The following is a 19790-nucleotide window of genomic DNA, read 5'->3' on the forward strand; positions in this document are numbered from 1 at the left end:
GGCCTGAAGTAGTTGGATTTTCATATGAAATCTGATCCCTGAAACCTTGAATATCTGTCACTGTAATATCTTTTAAAAAAATTTGTGGGGCTATATCAAATGAACCTACCACAGAAATATCATAATAGTCATTTTTGTTCATGATGAGAAGTTATTTGAATGTTTTTAAGTAATTTTACTTGTGTGGCTTTGAATCTAGGTCAAGGTCTCTTTTCACAAACTTTGTTGGGCTTCATCCCACAAACCTAACAGCCAGTCATGACCGGTTACCAACCGCTTCTTTTCGAGCAGAAGTCATTTAAAGAAAACTTGACTGACCCACAGATACCACGATACATCAGAAGATCAATTCAGGTGAGCAGAAAATTCATGAATAATCCATCATGTTAGAACAGTGGACTAAACAAGAGGCCAATGGGCCTTAACGGTCATCTGACATAAAATACAAGATTTCAAACTTTGAACTTGAGAAGAAGTCGAAAATGTGTTTTCAAGATGGCGGCCATGTTGGATTTCGGACCAACCCGAAATTAACAAACTTTGGTCAAGATCATGTCATGATCATTTCAGGTAAGTTATAGCTCAATGAGACATGTAGAACTTGAGAAGAAGTTGAAAATGTTTACAATGGACGACGGACGCCAGACGCCGCCGGACAAAAGGCGATCGCAATAGGTCATCAGACCCTTCGGTCAGAAGAGCTAAAAACTGAGAACAAAATATGTAAAAATTCAACATTTGCTTTATTTATACAGCTAGTGTATTTACATAGAAATCTGCTGCCATTTTACATTAAAAACATCAATATGAAAATACTTACTAAACAAAAGATTTTGTACCACAATACAGAACAGATCAGAGAAACAGTTGTGTTACAGGTGATTTTCAAATAACGTAAGAATTAATTATTACAAAATGTATGGTCCAAATAAACAAAATTTAATGCATCAATTGTCTCAATCTCTGAATATACACTTAAGTCAACCTGATGGAAACCGACAAAGTTTTAGTCTATGTAACTGGTTACGATTAAGTTATTCATCAAAGTTTAAGTGTGTCACATGACCAAGTTAGAAATAACAAAAGCACGTTCAGGGGTTAATGCACATATCATAGTAACAAAATGGACAGTATCAACAGGGGTCTATAAGATTTTTACTGTATATATCTTGTCAATCACATCAATTCCTTATACAAACACAAACAAGTAAAAAAATGTTTAGAGAGCTTAAAAGGCACTTAATAGAAACTTTCAGGCTTTCATTATTGTAATAGAATTTTTTAGATAGAAATATATCTACAATAAAAATATCTGATATTGAAATAGAAATATATAATAGGCATGAAAAACAAAATTATATAGTTTATCTGATGAAATTAAACACTCTAGACCAGCTAGGCATTAATTACAATAGTTTGTTCCCCTACTTCAGATACTGGAGAAATTCTAATAAAACATTTCTCTCATTTAAACACTGAAAACACTCTTCTAAGGTGAAAATTGGATACCATTGGTTCCTTATTCAAAGCAATGTCCTTTTCAACAGACCAATGTACAACAAACAGGAGCAGTTTTTAAATATTAAAAGTAACTATATTTTTCATAAGATCTCATGGCTCGTATTAAAACAAACATTTTCTTCTATATCAATTTTGATTTTGTTTTTGTTTTTTCGTATTATTTGTTGTTCTTATCATACCCACAACAAAGTAAATAGTACACATCTTAAGTCTACAACAAATCAATAAATATTTAAACAACATAACTATAAATAAACATCTTTATTATTGTATTCAATGTACAGTAATATATATCTCGTAGATATTTATAGATTTACCAGTATCTACCTATATAAACAACACTTCTATTCCTGTCATCAAAATAAATATATAAACATAATACTGATTTCTAGACGTTGATTTTTTCTTTATAGATATTTTCAGGTTCAGTCTGAAGAAACAATAAAGACAACAATTGCAACAATCAAATGAAATGGTACAATGCTGTCGCCATGACCATATGTCTCATCACCATAGTGACAAAACCAATCCTTTTTTGTTGTTTTTATTACAAATGAGTTAGGATAGCAACAATGTGACCAACTTTTTAAAGCAGCAGAAAAGTTTCAAATATGAAATGTATATGTTACTGATCCCTTACTATGTTATTTTCATTTTACATATTTCTAGAAATATCAAAAATCTCAAATTTACTATGTATATCATCATTCTACAGATTAATGATTTTCCATTTTCTAAGCAACATGTAAATAAAATTCACATAAAATCTAAGATTTTAATATAAAAGTACATATGGCACAGAAATATAAAATTAAGACAATGACTTAAAATACAGCACTTGAAATCACAGACCCATGGGTCCTACATTGCTAACCTGTAAATATACACCCTTAAGTCTCCATGTCACAGTATGGTAGCATACACCCTTAAGTCTTCATGTCACAGTATGGTAGCATACATCCTCAAGTCTCCATGTCACAGTATGGTAGCATACACCCTTAAGTCTTCCTGTCTTATGATGGTACAACCCTTAGACATCCATTTATAGATAATTACAGATCATAGCACTTTATTATCTATCAAAGGTTTCATCTCAAACTAACTGCTCATTTCCATTGCAAAACTATCAATCCTTATTCACAAGAATCCATCTAAACCCAACTTCATATGAATTCTAAACAGGTCAAAATACCAGTACCTGACAAATTAACATGCAATTACTTTATGAGAAACAGTTCTTTACATATAATCAAATTAAACAATTCTTATCTAACACTTAATTGTGATATAAAGTATTTCTCTACAAATATCAAGATGTCATATTACAGTAATTCTTGTGAGTTTGAAAAACTTTCAATTCACTAGAGAAATTTGGAGTAGACTTTAAGTCTTCTCAATCAGATGTAATTGATCATCAATTTATTTCAAACTTGAAAAAATTCCACATCAACAAATTGAAACATTCTATAATATACCAACTATATATAGATCACTTAATAATAGCCTTAAACATTAACACTAGAAATATTTGTAAAAAATGTGTATGCCCTCACCCCTTCATCTATGAAAAAATTAGCATGAGTCTTAAACACCTACTCAAATTCAAAAAGAAACAAAATGGTGAGTGCAAGAGAGAATTGGTGAAACTTTTCCATTCAGAAAAGTTTGGCAAAGAAAGTCAAAATTTTAATAAGAAGTTACATAAAAAAAATTTGCAATGACTTATTGACAGGGGAATAAAAAATTAAAACATTTTGTTAGATTTAGATACATAATCAAGACAAGCTGGACACACTATATTAATCAAACTTCTGACGTGACAAGTTACAAAATTTGAGTCTCATTGCACTTAATATCTACAATGTACTTAAAAGAGATCAAAACTGATCTGGTGTCATTTATGTTTCTGTCTGAACTTTTGTACAGAACAAATTTGTGAGGGTGGACATGTTGCTAAACACTGATTTTTTTACCAAGGTTTTGGTACACCCACAATCTCGGATAAACAAACGTATTGAAGAGAGGCCATGATGGTTGGACTAGCTCAAGCCTGATTCACAATTGCATGTGGGAGTTATGCTCGACAGAGATGTTATACTGAGGAAAACAGCAATCTTCACTTTTTTGTGTCAATACTGCCCATTATAACACAAGGGAGATAACCCTAATGTACAATCTATCCCTGCGGATACACGAGACACGACTTAATTTTCACATTACTCCATTTATCATCCGGGGCGGATCCCCATTGAGAGCAGCATTGAGTGTGTTTAAAAGTCGTTGCCAGTTTTCAGGCTGGAATTCAAATTTGAGTCCCTCAGCAATCTTGATGCAAGTACTGCCGTCCAATGTTTGAAACTTTATAAGGTTACGAAGCTTTTCTCCGGGCTCAAACATACTAAGCATCCTCTCAACTAAAGGAGTGTCCCGTTTCTCTATTGCATACATCAGAGGTGTTTTGCCATTTTTCTTGTCCTGAAAAATGTCAGTTGATATGGTAACGTATTCTGTTTCACATCACATATGGTTAAAGATATCTATGTGTTTGAACAATTTACAGAAAATAACTTCTTGAATTTCAGGCCAGGAAAACATTAGGAATTTGTCTTTGTAATAGTATTCATATTAGAAAAAAATTGAATTTCAGTACAAAATTGAAATGATAATGCACCCAAACTTGACTGTACCTGTGATGTAGGGTCGGCTCCAGCTTTCAGCAAGGTCTCTATGATGGGTATACTATCAATGAACTGGCCGTTCTTATTCTGACGCCTGTGAGCAAGGATGGCACAATGGAGAGCTGTGTGACCTAGAGAAAACAAATCATAATTTTTTCTAAAAAATTGGAAAAATATCAAAATAACTTAATAAGAAAAAAAATTGTATCACAGATACAATTTGAACAATAAAGGGTAATGATTGTAAACAAAATTACAAAAAAAAATTAAAAAAAACCTTCATCAGTAAATGATGTACATGTATCATAAAAAAAAATCAATTTTTGTTTGAAATTATTTTTTCTCTTCAGAAAGTGTTATTACAGCAGCAGTATGGGGTAGATCCAACCAAACACGGGTTGAATTCCACTGAAGTCAACAAATAAAAGTCTTGAAACATCCAAACTTCACATACCTTCTGAATTAACAATATTGAGATTGATGGCTGGAGATCGGAGAAGTTCCTGAAGAGTAGACAAATAAGAATGTCCGTTGGATGAAGCCACATGCAAGGGCGTTTTCACCTCTCTAGATTTGCCATCGCCTGAACACACCTGTGTGACATGAGGAATTTAAAGTAATTACAGGTAAATGACAAATTAATTACAACAAGTTCAAGAGTTTAAATTTTTTTCAGGATTAGAAATATACATTAAAACTTTTTAAGAGTCCTTGGTTTTGCTTCTTTTTTTTTTTTTTTTGGGGGGGGGGGGGGGGTTGGAAATTAACAGCAAATAATTGGAAAATACATGCAAATAATCCAAAAGATGAACATGTAAGAAAAACTTTCACACAGAAATGTATTTTTATTAAATTCTGAAAGTGAAAGTGAAAGTAGCCTCTACCTGAGCCATTGAGCATGGGTTGGCATTTCGGGCAATCAGACTGTTAACCATCCTCGGCTGATTGGCTACCACAGCGAGATACAGTGGTGTCTAAATGTAGAAACAGAAAGTAAAGTAACCATACCAAATATAGTCACAAACACTTGTTGACTATTATCAAAGTGAAAGTAGGAAAATGGAAATTTCTTTGAATAATTAAGAAACAAAAATACATAAAGTGTCTGATACATTTTCAAAAATGAATTGATACACTTAAAATGAAATACTTTTTTTTTCTGTTGACATGTCTTATCCTAAATCTCCAGTTCCGAAATAAAACAATTATTTACAATTATCTAATATCAATGAATATCAAGCACAATTAAAATACATTCTATCTAAATGCTTACAAGATTCTTGTTTTTCTCAAAACTGGATGAAGAACTGATAACTTACAAACAAGATATGGAAATTAGGAGAATGTTGGGAAAATTCCCCATTATACCACTTAGTGTGATATTTCTAAGGTAAATTTAGACCGATATGTAAACCTTTAGGAGAGTTTCTGTCCCTTACAGGAGAATTAATTTTGATAACCTTAACATTAATGGAGAGGTTCTCAAGATATGATGATTTTACACCATTTGGAACAGGATGCCCTGGGACTCTATTTGACACACCCCCTCTCCCTCACCAATCCTCCATTCCTGGACATTTTATAAAATCTGGAGGGATCAGATTTAAGGTTAATGTTCAGTAGGAAAATGTTCCTCCTTTTTCTTTCAGATTACTCACCTGTCTCTTGCAGTTAGCAATATCAATCATAACCTCAAGTTTCTCTCTGCAGAGTCGTTCGATCAGAGCCTGGACCATACTGGCATCAGTCTTACACACAGCAACATGAAGGTACCTGTATGATAACACACAGCTCATCAATCAGAGTTCTTGTCAAAGGGACTCATACACACGTAATACTCATTTACTTATTAAAGCATGCTGAAATTTTATTTCTAACGATTTAGAAGTTAAAAAAATTGATAATACAATGAAATATGTACATTTAAAAGTAAATTTAATCTCATAAAATGCAAACCGTTATGCAGAATCATTATAACTACACACTATGTAACACATATCATCCCTGATCAAGACCCCCAAGAAAGACTCTGTATAACACATATCGTTGCTGGTCCAGACCAAATGAGAGACTATGTATAACACATATCGTCTCTGGTCCAGACCCCCAGAGAGGCCCTGTATAGCACATATCATCCCTGATCCAGACCTCTAGAGAGGCCCTGTATAACACATATCATCCCTGATCCAGACCCCCAGAGAGGCTCTGTATAACACATATCGTCTCTGGTCCAGACCCCCAGAGAGGCTCTGTATAACACATATCATCCCTGGTCCAGACCCCCAGAGAGGCTCTGTACAACACATATCATCCCTGGTCCAGACCCCCAGAGAGGCTCTGTATAACACATATCATCCCTGGTCCAGACCACCAGAGAGGCTCTGTACAACACATATCATCCCTGGTCCAGACCCCCAGAGAGGCTCTGTATAACACATATCATCCCTGATCCAGACCCCCAGAGAGGCCCTGTATAACACATATCATCTCTGATCCAGATCCCCTGAGAGGCCCTGTATAGCACATATCATCCCTGATCCAAACCCCCTATGTAATAAAATAGTGATGATTAACTTACGTATCTCCCTCGTCGTCCTGGAATCGAAGTCTATCCCTGGAAATATCTGCCACAGTTCTTCGTGCCATATTCAGCAAGTTCTGTCTGTAAATAGCTATAAAAGGAAAAAGACTTTACACTATGCTACAGGCATATCTACATAACAATCAATAGTTTTATTAGGATCCATTTTATATGCCTACCAAATTATTCTGTAACCGTCTGTCTTCCTCTATCCTTCTCCTCCAAAATCTTTAAATCATGCTCACAGAAGTATACCTTCATAGCAAATGTTATTCAAAGGAAATAACAAATTAAATTTAAATGATTAAATTCAATGATTAAAACACAGTCTGAGTAAGAGAAAAATCATATTAGTCTCCTCTGAATTATGAAGAAATACCGAAGTCTTTTTAATATAAAGGGAGAAAGTCCATGAAATGATTTTGTATTATAATTGCCTCAATCAAGGAAAAATTTAACTTATGAGGCAACAACAATGTAAATCAAATGGTATAAGACAAGGTGACTTACTTTGCTGGTTTAGTCCAGGCTTAGGGACAACAGGTCTAGTTCCAGTCTCATTGAGATTCCTTGTCATTACAGGGGCAGCGTTCGCTGGCTTTGAACTGTCTGGTAAGGATGTTCCAGGTTTTGGAAGAATCTTCTTCAATGGTGGTTTTTGTGCTTTACTTCGAGCTGGCTGGTTCATGTTTTGGTTGCTTACAATGATGATCATTGGTTGCTGAACAACATTCCCCGTAGTCTGTAATCCGTTGGCTGTGGTCTGGTTACCAGGAGGCATTAATACCATCTGGGCTTGGGAGACAGGCTGTTGTGGCAAGACTGGGGTTGTCATGGCATTCGTCACTGGCATAGGCATTGGCGTTGTAATTGGAATCATATTGTTTTGTACCAAGTTGACAGGAATACGATTCTGATTCTGTACAGTGGTCACAACAGTAGGTCCAGGCTGTATGTTTTGAGCTGGTCCAGACTGTATGTTTTGGGTTGGTCCAGATTGTATGTTTTGAGTTGGTCCACACTGTATGTTTTGAGCTGGTCCAGGCTGTATGTTTTGAAGTGGTTTGTTGGTGCATGCAAGGTTTCTGTTCTGTGGTATAGACTGGGGTGGTGGACTAGTGACAACGTTCTGTGGTACTGAAGCAGCCAATGCTGGTGGTACAGCCATCCCTTTATTGCATGCCTGGTTTTTCATATTGTTTTCTTCATTAGATTTCTTCATGTCATCAACAAGTACTTCCATGACAAAGTTTAGCTCCTTCTCATCAATCTGTTCATTCAGTAGTTGGGTACCATGGGAAGTTGTTATTTGTTGGGGTATGTATTGGACATTGGGCTGTCCAATTGATGCTACTGATGACATCATTGGTGCCATGGTTACAGGCTGTTGAGTGATCTGAGTAGACACATTGTTGGGTTGGGACACTCCAGCATGGGGAATATTTATTTGTCTTGGGACCTGTGAAATCATCATAGGGGCTCCTGGTTGTGAGGTGGTAGGAACCATTGACGGATGGCTAGCGAATTGTTGTGATGTCATTAGAGGAGCTCCAGAGCTGGACTGTGTAGGGACCAAGTTTGGTACACCTAAGGGCATTGGTGTTTGATTAGAGGACACCATGGTTTGTGTTCTATTTTGTTGTGACATTATGGTATTAGCAGCCAAGCATGAAGACACTGAAGACATCATGGGAGATGCCGCCTGTGGCATTCCCTGGGAGCCACCAATGTGGGGCGGTGATGCCATAGACTGGTTGGAGACCTGACTTGGTGAGTTCTGGTGTGACTGTTCTTCCCATGTGGTACTGTAGTTGCTATGTTGGGCTTGGTCATAAGCAGGTGAAGCGTTGCCTGGGGGACTGTTCACTGTCAAATCACCAATGATTCCACTGTCATTTGACATGTTCGATGGTGGTGGAGAATTTATAGACTTGACACTTGAACTATCGGGTGAATACAACTGATCAGAATATGGACTCTTTGCCGACTCTGATTCCGATTCGCTTGTGTATGGTTCACGTCTGCCATACATCTGATCAATGTTGTTCGGTCTTGACTGTTGATTATTAACCATACAAACATTGCCATTCACTTTCTGGCTCAGTGCTGTCTGTTGGTAGACATTCTGTGAGAAGAGTCCCTGGTTAAAGGCGTGAGATTGAGAAGACACGTTGTACTGTCCACCATTGTTAGATGGGTAAGGACTGTACGCTTGGTCTGCCAAATCCAGTATGTCATCCTGATTTAAAGAAGGAAAGTTCATTTCTCTTAAGTCTGTAGTCGGTGATTTTACAAGCATCATTCCAAGTGAACTCTTGTCTTTTGTCAGAGAACTGTACTCAACCTGATCTTCTGGTCTCATATATCGTAATGGTGGATCACTCCCATCCTCCTCCCGTCCTCGCTTTTTGTCTTTGAAGGTTTGTGCATTTGCTGTACCATAACCTTTGTTGTAGCCGATGTGTTGGATGCTGTTTGTTGTTGCATGGCCATGAGTTGGTCCTCGCCGTAAGAAGGCACTGTTTTCCTGGGCCTGTTCTGTAGCAATTTCCCTCTTCACTTCTTCTTTTTTTACCTCATAATCTGGAGATGGCTTATCTCCCTTTGAAGGGCTCTCTAAATTTGTCAGACTTTCATGAAGTTCATTGTCTTCAACAGGTTCTCTTTTTATTGTCAGTGCAGACAAATTGTTTGCAAGGTTGTCAACAACCCCATCTGGAAACAAACAAAATTCAAATTTGTGGTAAGTTCTCTGAGCCAGCATATCAAGATTTAAGAAAAATATCATCGGTAAAGGAAATCTTAATACACAAGTTTTAATTTCATATGAAATTTATGCAGCCAATTTTCCAGTATACCGAACCATTGATGAGTCTAACTTACATCGAATGGAAACAAATGTAAGGTTCTGTTTATCACATACCTATAGATCTCTTTACAAATGTTTGTGAAAACATCTACTAAGTAAATCAGATTGATCCAAAGTCTTAACTGGCCATATCCTCACACTATGCTGTATATCCTCATTCTTTGCATGATATAACAATTCATATGAGTTGTTGCTGTCAAAGTTTCAATATCAAGAAGGGAAAACTTTGAATCTTCACCAAATCATAGCTTCGTTGGGTCATGTTACAGATAAAATTACAAAAATGTATGTAAGGAATGACATTAGAAAATTGATAACAATGTAGTTATGTGATAAAAATCGCATCCCAATAAAACAGCCTGCTGAACAGAAGCCTGCTCTTTATGTTATAGAAAAAATGTTCTGTTTCGAATGGAGCGTGAACAGGTGACCTCTAACTCTCAAGCCAGGCACTCAAGTCTGAGGTGACTCACATAATTTACAGTGGTGAAGTATTGAAGTCCATTCTTCATATAACAGTAATCACAGACAAAGAGAGAAAGTCACAAATTAAAAAAACGTTCTACTCGTTTGATTAATCTATTTTCATACACAGTTAATACTGTATGTTTGCTAATTTTTTATTTTAAAATTACATTACTTCATGTAATTAGGTGAGAGAATATATTATTAGGCTGAATAATACACAGAGATTTACATTTAATTTCCATGACTAATGAGTCGAAATTTAATCTCAGAATTCAAAGGCTGTCAACATGTCATTAATTTAACGTACTATCACGGCTGTATTTGCATAATTTAAACATCTACCTGTACGTGCTCGTATATAAGATATGTAAACATAAATCAAAGACAATTAACTTTCACTTCAGATCAGAAATGTATAACGTTTGATGGTGTAAATTAACAACAGCATTGTACAGTTATTGCCAATATGTCTCTTGCCGTGAATAACACATGACGTTTTCAGCGACAACAAAAAATTAGCATAGTGACGTGACATATTTATTTTACTAACAGTATCGATACCGTACGTTGAGTTTATTGACAATAAATGACATTTGGCTGGTCGTTTTTGTTTTTTTAACAATGATTAAAATGCATGAGGTATTAAAATCAAGTCATACTGACTATATTTTGATAGCATGCGTGCACCACTGAAAGAGAAGTGCTGTCGCGTCTTCGCGACGATCGACAATTTCGCCCGCGGCGATCCATGTCGTGTACTTACCATTCTCACATTTAGATGGATTATTGGCAACCATTTTTCCCCCGTCTTGTTTCTCTTCAATACAAGAATCTTTAGCTTCATCTTTGACACCAGTCATCTTCGTTAGGATATTAGAATTTGTTCAAGATAGAGAAATAAACTGTATGTCTTCCTCCGTCTTGTTAACCTGTAAAAATGACACCCGGATATAGTAAACGATTGGTTCAGTTCTGGGTCACGTGGAAAAACTCGTCACAAGGGAAATCCCCTAATTGACATTCATAAATGACGTTGTCCAACCAAAATCGCATAATTTATAAAACTGTTTGTACTTCCTCTGGTGCTATAAATAAACGTGAGGCTCCAACGGGGAATCAAGGACACTTAAATTTTGTCAATCTTTCTGCCTTCATATACCACTGAAAAAGTTATGATAGCCGAGACTGAAAAACAACATAAATAAATGTGTCACATAAACATAATAAATAGATGTGTAACATCAGAAACAAAACATTTTTAATCAAAATATATGGGAAAAACCCGAAACGCCGGGTCAAGTTTTTTTCAGTCTCAATATAGAAAATGACCAAATTTCATACGCGGAAAAGAAAATATTTTCGTTTCGGTCGGTGCATACCACAGCCTATTGATTACATTTCCTTTTCCAGAAATTTAGCTGTCTGCTCAATTATACTTCCCGATATAATTTTTTGATAACCAGGTATTATCTTTTTTAATTGTATAAATATTGAAGGTTATCGACACGCCTACGTACTACTCTACAAAAACATATGTTTAAAGTATCAAAAAGATTCAAATATCATTTCATATAATCAATATATCGTTAAGGTAATCAAATGGCAACCGGAATATTTAATCTTACGTGGATATTTTTATAGACCAGCTCAATGAATTATGGTTTTATATGCATTAAGTATATAAAGGTGTTATTTTATACATATTTATAAGTGTGAGATGTTTTTATCTATCTATTTATTCATTTGCCAAGCTATTTTTAAATTGACAACGATATCTGTGTGCACGCAGGACGTCCAGATTGGGACGTGTATATGTTTGTGAAATGTAGACCACTAGATTATATGAGGATGAAACGTATTAGGGGCGTTCCTATAAAGATAAATTATAAAAATTCAGGGTGAACGAAATTTGAGTAATAAATTCTGGTGTTCAATAGAACTGAGACAACATGAAACTAATTTAAAACGAAAATTATTTGGAGAATACGTAAGACTGAAATTAAATAGAAAGAAGAGGGGAAAAGACACATCTTCTTCAAACATTGGTGGAACAAAAAAAAACTCTCCTGTATATAGAAAATAAATTCAGCTCACCAGAGGATCTTCCTAAAAGACGCATTAATAATCCTAGTGAAGACGGATTGAAGAATATTTGGTTTGCCTTCTTTTAACAAACGTAAGAAATATTTTAAGACAAAGATTCAGAAGCTATATGTATATATCACGTGGGAAATTCCAGAATACCGTGGATCTTAACATAGATAAACACATCAAGGTGTATTTAAGATTTGTCCATAATTTTATTAAAGCCAGCAAAATAGTATATCAAAAAGATCATGTTGAAGAAAATTTTCATTTGATTCCAAGTTTCCATTTTGATAACAGTTTACATTTCTGACGGCTATACACAGAACGTTTATTACAGGTGAAAACAGAACATTTCTTACAGGTGAAAACAGAACATTTCTTACAGGTCATATACAAAACGTTTCTTACAGGTCATATACAGAACGTTTCTTACAGGTCAAAACAGAACATTTCTTACAGGTCATATACAGAACGTTTCTTACAGGTGAAAACAGAACATTTCTTACGGGTGAAAACAGAACATTTCTTACAGGTAAAAACAGAACATTTCTTACAGGTCATATACAGAACATTTCTTACAGGTCAAAACAGAACATTTCTTACAGGTCATATACAGAACATTTCTTACAGGTCAAAACAGAACATTTCTTACAGGTCATATACAGAACGTTTCTTACAGGTCATATACAGAACGTTTCTTACAGGTGAAAACAGAACATTTCTTACAGGTAAAAACAGAACATTTCTTACAGGTCATATAGAGAACATTTCTTACAGGTAAAAACAGAACATTTCTTACAGGTCATATACAGAACATTTCTTACAGGTCATAACAGAACATTTCTTGCAGGTCATATACAGAACATTTCTTACAGGTGAAAACAGAACATTTCTTACAGGTCATATACAGAACATTTCTTACAGGTCATATACAGAACATTTCTTACAGGTGAAAACAGAACATTTCTTACAGGTCATATACAGAACATTTCTTACAGGTCAAAACAGAACATTTCTTACAGGTGAAAACAGAACATTTCTTACAGGTCATATACAGAACATTTCTTACAGATCATATACAGAACATTCCTAACGGACATACACAGAACTCTACTGAACATTTCTAACGGACATACACAGAACTCTACTGAACATTTCTAACGGACATACACAGAACTCTACTGAACATTTCTGACGGACATACACAGAACTCTACTGAACATTTCTGACGGACATACACAGAACTCTACTGAACATTTCTGACGGACATACACAGAACTCTACTGAACATTTCTAACGGACATACACAGAACTCTACTGAACATTTCTGACGGACATACACAGAACTCTACTGAACATTTCTGACGGACATACACAGAACTCTACTGAACATTTCTGACGGACATACACAGAACTCTACTGAACATTTCTAACGGACATACACATAACTCTACTGAACATTTCTGACTACATTATGATGGGGTCTGCAAAACATCTATGACAAACACCCACAGAGCTTGAAATGATTATACACATATTGATGAATACGGTTTAACAGTTAGTGTGTAAGAAAAAGTGAAGCGAGTTTTTCACGAAAGCCGGTTTTACACGAAAGCCGGTTTTACACGAAAGACAGTTTCACACAAAAGCGAGTTTAACATGAAAGAAAGTTTACATGAAAGCGAGTTTACATGAAAGCGAGTTTTACATTTTGTTTATTTTGGTGTTGACTAGCTGCATTAAACAAGAGGCTCCAGAAGGGAAGCATTTTTTTACCTTTTATTATTGGCTCGTCCTAGTTTTTCGTGCTTGGCCGCTGTCTGCGTGTCTCGTTTCGTTGTCAGATTTATTGCCTGTTTAGTGTTCATATAGATATATACACAGTTTGTGACACACTATGATACATTTTCATTGGACAGAAAAAATATTTGCATGTCCTGTTTCTGTCTGAAAACAAACTAGGGTCTGCAGGTAAGGTCGTTTTTTTTATTTGTTTTATATAATGTTTGATTGCTTTTTTGACACTGACTTCTCAAAGTACCACATATTGATTCGTAAATGGTTTATACCCATGTGTCAGGTATGTGTAAGGTCGCATGTGTGTATAATGAGAAGTTTATCATACTGCCTAGCATGTGCGGAGTTTCAATTGTCTATTGTGCTTGTCTGCTGTTTTTTGATTACCTGTCCATTGTTCACACATTCATTATTCACACACATACACCCTTATCTATATATACACAAACTTGGTCCTAGTCGCTACTTTTTTAATCTGAATTTCACATTGTGAGAGAAGTAGAACCAGACTATGTATTTGATAGAGGTTGACGATTAATACACACACAAACCTTAATAGTAAAACTGAACTTACTTTTGACAAACAAGCGAACTCCATCTGCAGAAATGTATCGAGAGATATTGGTATGTCAAGCGTCTACGTTAATTTACGTGAGGGTTCTGGTATTTCTGGACATATCGGTACGATCAATACGGAGATTTTATAGTAATTTTATTGCAGAAATATTGAAAACAATTGGCAGAAAAATAGGGACAGTCGGAAACCCGGAAACACAGATTTTTATACCCTTCCCCCCTCCCCACATGGAGTTAAGACGTAGATGAAGAACCTACAATCTACAATAAAAAATAAACTTTATTTATTTTACAACCATTGCGAAGCACGTATTTCCAAATTATGAATCATTCTTGTTGGCCCGGATGCCAGCGTGCGAGGGCCTTACTGTGGAAGGAAACTACAGTATCCGGGCAAACCCCACGTGGTCGGGCAGGTGACCCAATACCTTTTCACATCCATTCCGGGAATCGAACCCTGGACGACTAGGTGAGAGGCGAGTGATCTATAATATATACTGTATATACATTATCTATATTGTATATACACTATCTTTTTTTTTGTTTATGAGTCATCAAACGTAAAATTTTAAAAAAAACAAACAAACAAACAAACAAAATAAAAAAAAAAAAAAAAAAAAACAAACAAACAAAAAAACAACCGCTATACTTTGCTGGCTAAATATGTATAAACACGATGCAAGCAAAACAACGCCGTAATGATGGAGCCAAGTTATTCGAGTGTAAAATGAATTGGTTATGATATAGATCACTTTTAGTGAGAGTGTTACATCTGTACATTATAAGTCAGTAATAGAAACCTGTTTACTTCTCAACACTGACTGTTATTATTGTTCGATAACTACATATATCATCATCGCAAACACAGGAAAAGGGAACTTTTAAACCAATTTGAATTTCGTAACGCCGAGAACATGGAGTGGCTATATCCTGTGTTAACGGGCGAATAAAGTAGTCGAAATAACAACAAAACATGGGAAATCTAATTCAAAGTGAAAAAACAAAAAACAGAAATTGTTTATCTGTAAATAAACTTTAAACTACGACTGTCCAGTAAATATGTGTGTTTGTCTCTCACTAAACGTTAATCTACTACTGTCCAGTAAATATGTGTGTTTGTCTCTCACTAAACGTTAATCTACTACTGTCCACAATATGTGTGTTTGTCCAGCAATATGTGTGTTTGTCTCTCACTAAACTTTAAACTACGACTGTCCAGTAAATATGTGTGTTTGTCTCTCACTAAACGTTAATCTACTACTGTCCAGCAATATGTGTGTTTGTCTCTCACTAAACTTTAAACTACTACTGTCCAGTAAATATGTGTGTTTGTCTCTCACTAAACTTTAATCTACTACTGTCCAGTATGTGTGTTTGTCTCTCACTAAACTGTCCAGTAAATATGTGTGTTTGTCTCTCACTTAATATGTGTGTTTGTCTCTCACTAAACTGTCCAGCAATATGTGTGTTTATCTCTCACTAAACTTAAAACTACTACTGTCCAGTAAATATGTGTGTTTGTCTCTCACTAAACTTAAAACTACTACTGTCCAGTAAATATGTGTGTTTGTCTCTCACTAAACTTTAAACTACGACTGTCCAGTAAATATGTGTGTTTGTCTCTCACTAAACTTTAAACTACGACTGTCCAGCAATACGTGTGTTTGTCTCTCACTAAACTAAAAGCTACTACTGTCCAGTAAATATGTGTGTTTGTCTCTCACTAAACGTTAATCTACTACTGTCCAGTAAATATGTGTGTTTGTCTCTCACTAAACTTTAAACTACGACTGTCCAGTAAATATGTGTGTTTGTCTCTCACTAAACTTTAAACTACGACTGTCCAGTAAATATGTGTGTTTGTCTCTCACTAAACTTTAAACTACTACTGTCCAGTAAATATGTGTGTTTGTCTCTCACTAAACGTTAATCTACTACTGTCCAGCAATATGTGTGTTTGTCTCTCACTAAACTTTAAACTACGACTGTCCAGTAAATATGTGTGTTTGTCTCTCACTAAATATGTATGTTTATCTGTAACTTAACTTTAAACTACTATTGTCCAGCAATATGTGTGTTTGTCTCTCACTAAACTTAAAACTACTACTGTCCAGTAAATATGTGTGTTTATCTCTCACTAAACTTAAAACTACTACTGTCCAGTAAATATGTGTGTTTGTCTCTCACTAAACTTAAAACTACTACTGTCCAGTAAATATGTGTGTTTGTCTCTCACTAAACGTTAATCTACTACTGTCCAGTAAATATGTGTGTTTGTCTCTCACTAAACTGTTAAATATGTGTGTTGTCTCTCACTAAACTACTACTGTCCAGTAAATATGTGTGTTTGTCTCTCTAAACACTACTAAGTAAATATGTGTGTTTGTCTCTCACTAAACTTCAATCTACTACTGTCCAGTAAATATGTGAGTTTGTCTCTAACTAAACTTAAAACTACGACTGTCCAGTAAATATGTGAGTTTATCTCTCACTAAACTTCAAACTACTACTGTCCAGTAAATATGTGTGTTTGTCTCTCACTAAACTTAGAACTACTACTGTCCAGCAATATGTGTGTTTGTCTCTCACTAAACTTTTAAACTACGACTGTCCAGTAAATATGTGTGTTTGTCTCTCACTAAACGTTAATCTACTACTGTCCAGTACTGTCCAGCAATATGTGTGTTTGTCTCTCACTAAACTTTAAACTACTACTGTCCAGTAAATATGTGTGTTTGTCTCTCACTAAACGTTAATCTACTACTGTCCAGTAAATATGTGTGTTTGTCTCTCACTAAACTTAAAACTACTACTGTCCAGCAATATGTGTGTTTGTCTCTCACTAAACTTTAAACTACGACTGTCCAGTAAATATGTGTGTTTGTCTCTCACTAAACTTCAATCTACTACTGTCCAGTAAATATGTGAGTTTGTCTCTAACTAAACTTAAACTATCTAAACTACTGTCCAGTCTCTCACTAAACTTATGTGTGTATGTGTGTTTATCTCTCACTAAACTTAAACTACTACTGTCCAGTAAATATGTGTGTTTGTCTCTCACTAAACTTAAAACTACTACTGTCCAGTAAATATGTGTGTTTGTCTCTCACTAAACTTAAAACTACTACTGTCCAGCAATATGTGTGTTTGTCTCTCACTAAACTTAAAACTACTACTGTCCAGCAATATGTGTGTTTATCTCTCACTAAACTTAAAACTACTACTGTCCGGTAAATATGTGTGTTTATCTCTCACTAAACTTAAAACTACTACTGTCCAGCAATATGTGTGTTTGTCTCTCACTAAACTTTAAACTACTACTGTCCAGTAAATATGTGTGTTTGTCTCTCACTAAACTTTAAACTACGAATGACTCCAGTAAATATGTGTGTTTGTCTCTCACTAAACTTTAATCTACTACTGTCCAGTAAATATGTGTGTTTGTCTCTCACTAAACTTTAAACTACGACTGTCCAGTAAATATGTGTGTTTGTCTCTCACTAAACGTTAATCTACTACTGTCCAGTAAATATGTGTGTTTGTCTCTCACTAAACTTTAAACTACTACTGTCCAGTAAATATGTGTGTTTGTCTCTCACTCTCTCACTAAACTTTAAACTTTACTACTGTCCAGTAAATATGTGTGTTTGTCTCTCACTAAACGTTAATCTACTACTGTCCAGTAAATATGTGTGTTTGTCTCTCACTAAACTTTAAACTACGACTGTCCAGTAAATATGTGTGTTTGTCTCTCACTAAACTTTAAACTACGACTGTCCAGTAAATATGTGTGTTTGTCTCTCACTAAACGTTAATCTACTACTGTCCAGTAAATATGTGTGTTTGTCTCTCACTAAACTTTAAACTACGACTGTCCAGTAAATATGTGTGTTTGTCTCTCACTAAACGTTAATCTACTACTGTCCAGTAAATATGTGTGTTTGTCTCTCACTAAACTTTGATCTACTACTGTCCAGTAAATATGTGTGTTTGTCTCTCACTAAACTTTGATCTACTACTGTCCAGTAAATATGTGTGTTTGTCTCTCACTAAACTTCAAACTACTACTGTCCAGTAAATATGTGTGTTTGTCTCTCACTAAACTTTGATCTACTACTGTCCAGTAAATATGTGTGTTTGTCTCTCACTAAACTTAAAACTACTACTGTCCAGTAAATATGTGTGTTTGTCTCTCACTAAACTTCAAACTACTACTGTCCAGTAAATATGTGTGTTTATCTCTCACTAAACTTAAAGCTACTACTGTCCAGTAAATATGTGTGTTTATCTCTCACTAAACTTAAAATTACTACTGTCCAGTAAATATGTGTGTTTATCTCTCACTAAACTTAAAACTACTACTGTCCAGCAATATGTGTGTTTGTCTCTCACTTAACTTTGATCTACTACTACTGTCCAGTAAATATGTGTGTTTGTCTCTCACTAAACTTAAAAATACTACTGTCCAGTAAATATGTGTTTGTCTCTCACTAAACTTAAAACTACTACTGTCCAGCAATATGTGTGTTTGTCTCTCACTAAACGTTAATCTACTTCTGTCCAGTAAATATGTGTGTTTATCTCTCACTAAACTTAAAAATACTACTGTCCAGTAAATATGTGTTTGTCTCTCACTAAACTTTCTCACTAAACTTAAAACTACTACTGTCCAGTAAATATGTGTGTTTGTCTCTCTCACTAAACTTCTCTCACTAAATAATCTACTACTGTCCAGCAATATGTGTGTTTGTCTCTCACTAAACTTTAAACTACTACTGTCCAGTAAATATGTGTGTTTGTCTCTCACTAAACTTAAAACTACTACTGTCCAGCAATATGTGTGTTTGTCTCTCACTAAACTTAAAACTACTACTGTCCAGCAATATGTGTGTTTGTCTCTCACTAAACTTTAAACTACTACTGTCCAGTAAATATGTGTGTTTTTCTCTCACTAAACTTCAAACTACTACTGTCCAGTAAATATGTGTGTTTGTCTCTCACTAAACTTTGATCTACTACTGTCCAGCAATATGTGTGTTTGTCTCTCACTAAACTTCAAACTACTACTGTCCAGTAAATATGTGTGTTTGTCTCTCACTAAACTTAAAACTACTACTGTCCAGCGATATGTGTGTTTGTCTCTCACTAAACTTAAAACTACTACTGTCCAGCAATATGTGTGTTTGTCTCTCACTAAACTTTAAACTACGAC

General features: G+C 35.1%; 1 protein-coding gene across 1 annotated transcript; it reads right to left on the reverse strand.

The window, feature by feature from the left end:
• Positions 1 to 724: 724 nt before the first annotated feature.
• Positions 725 to 11013, reverse strand: LOC132557742 (uncharacterized). Its single transcript, XM_060222262.1, has 8 exons — positions 10881 to 11013; positions 7291 to 9495; positions 6778 to 6871; positions 5858 to 5972; positions 5084 to 5173; positions 4654 to 4792; positions 4209 to 4330; positions 725 to 3996 (listed from the first exon to the last, which is right to left on the reverse strand). The coding sequence occupies exons 1-8, from the start codon at positions 10975 to 10977 to the stop codon at positions 3733 to 3735; spliced, it is 3126 nt and encodes a 1041-aa protein (XP_060078245.1). The 5' UTR covers positions 10978 to 11013; the 3' UTR covers positions 725 to 3732.
• Between the last annotated feature and the right edge of the window lie 8777 nt (positions 11014 to 19790).

This window comes from Ylistrum balloti, unplaced genomic scaffold (genome assembly GCF_031769215.1).
Source record: "Ylistrum balloti isolate Yb309-2 unplaced genomic scaffold, AGI_CSIRO_Ybal_v1 Utg370714, whole genome shotgun sequence".
Lineage (NCBI taxonomy): Eukaryota > Metazoa > Mollusca > Bivalvia > Pectinida > Pectinidae > Ylistrum > Ylistrum balloti.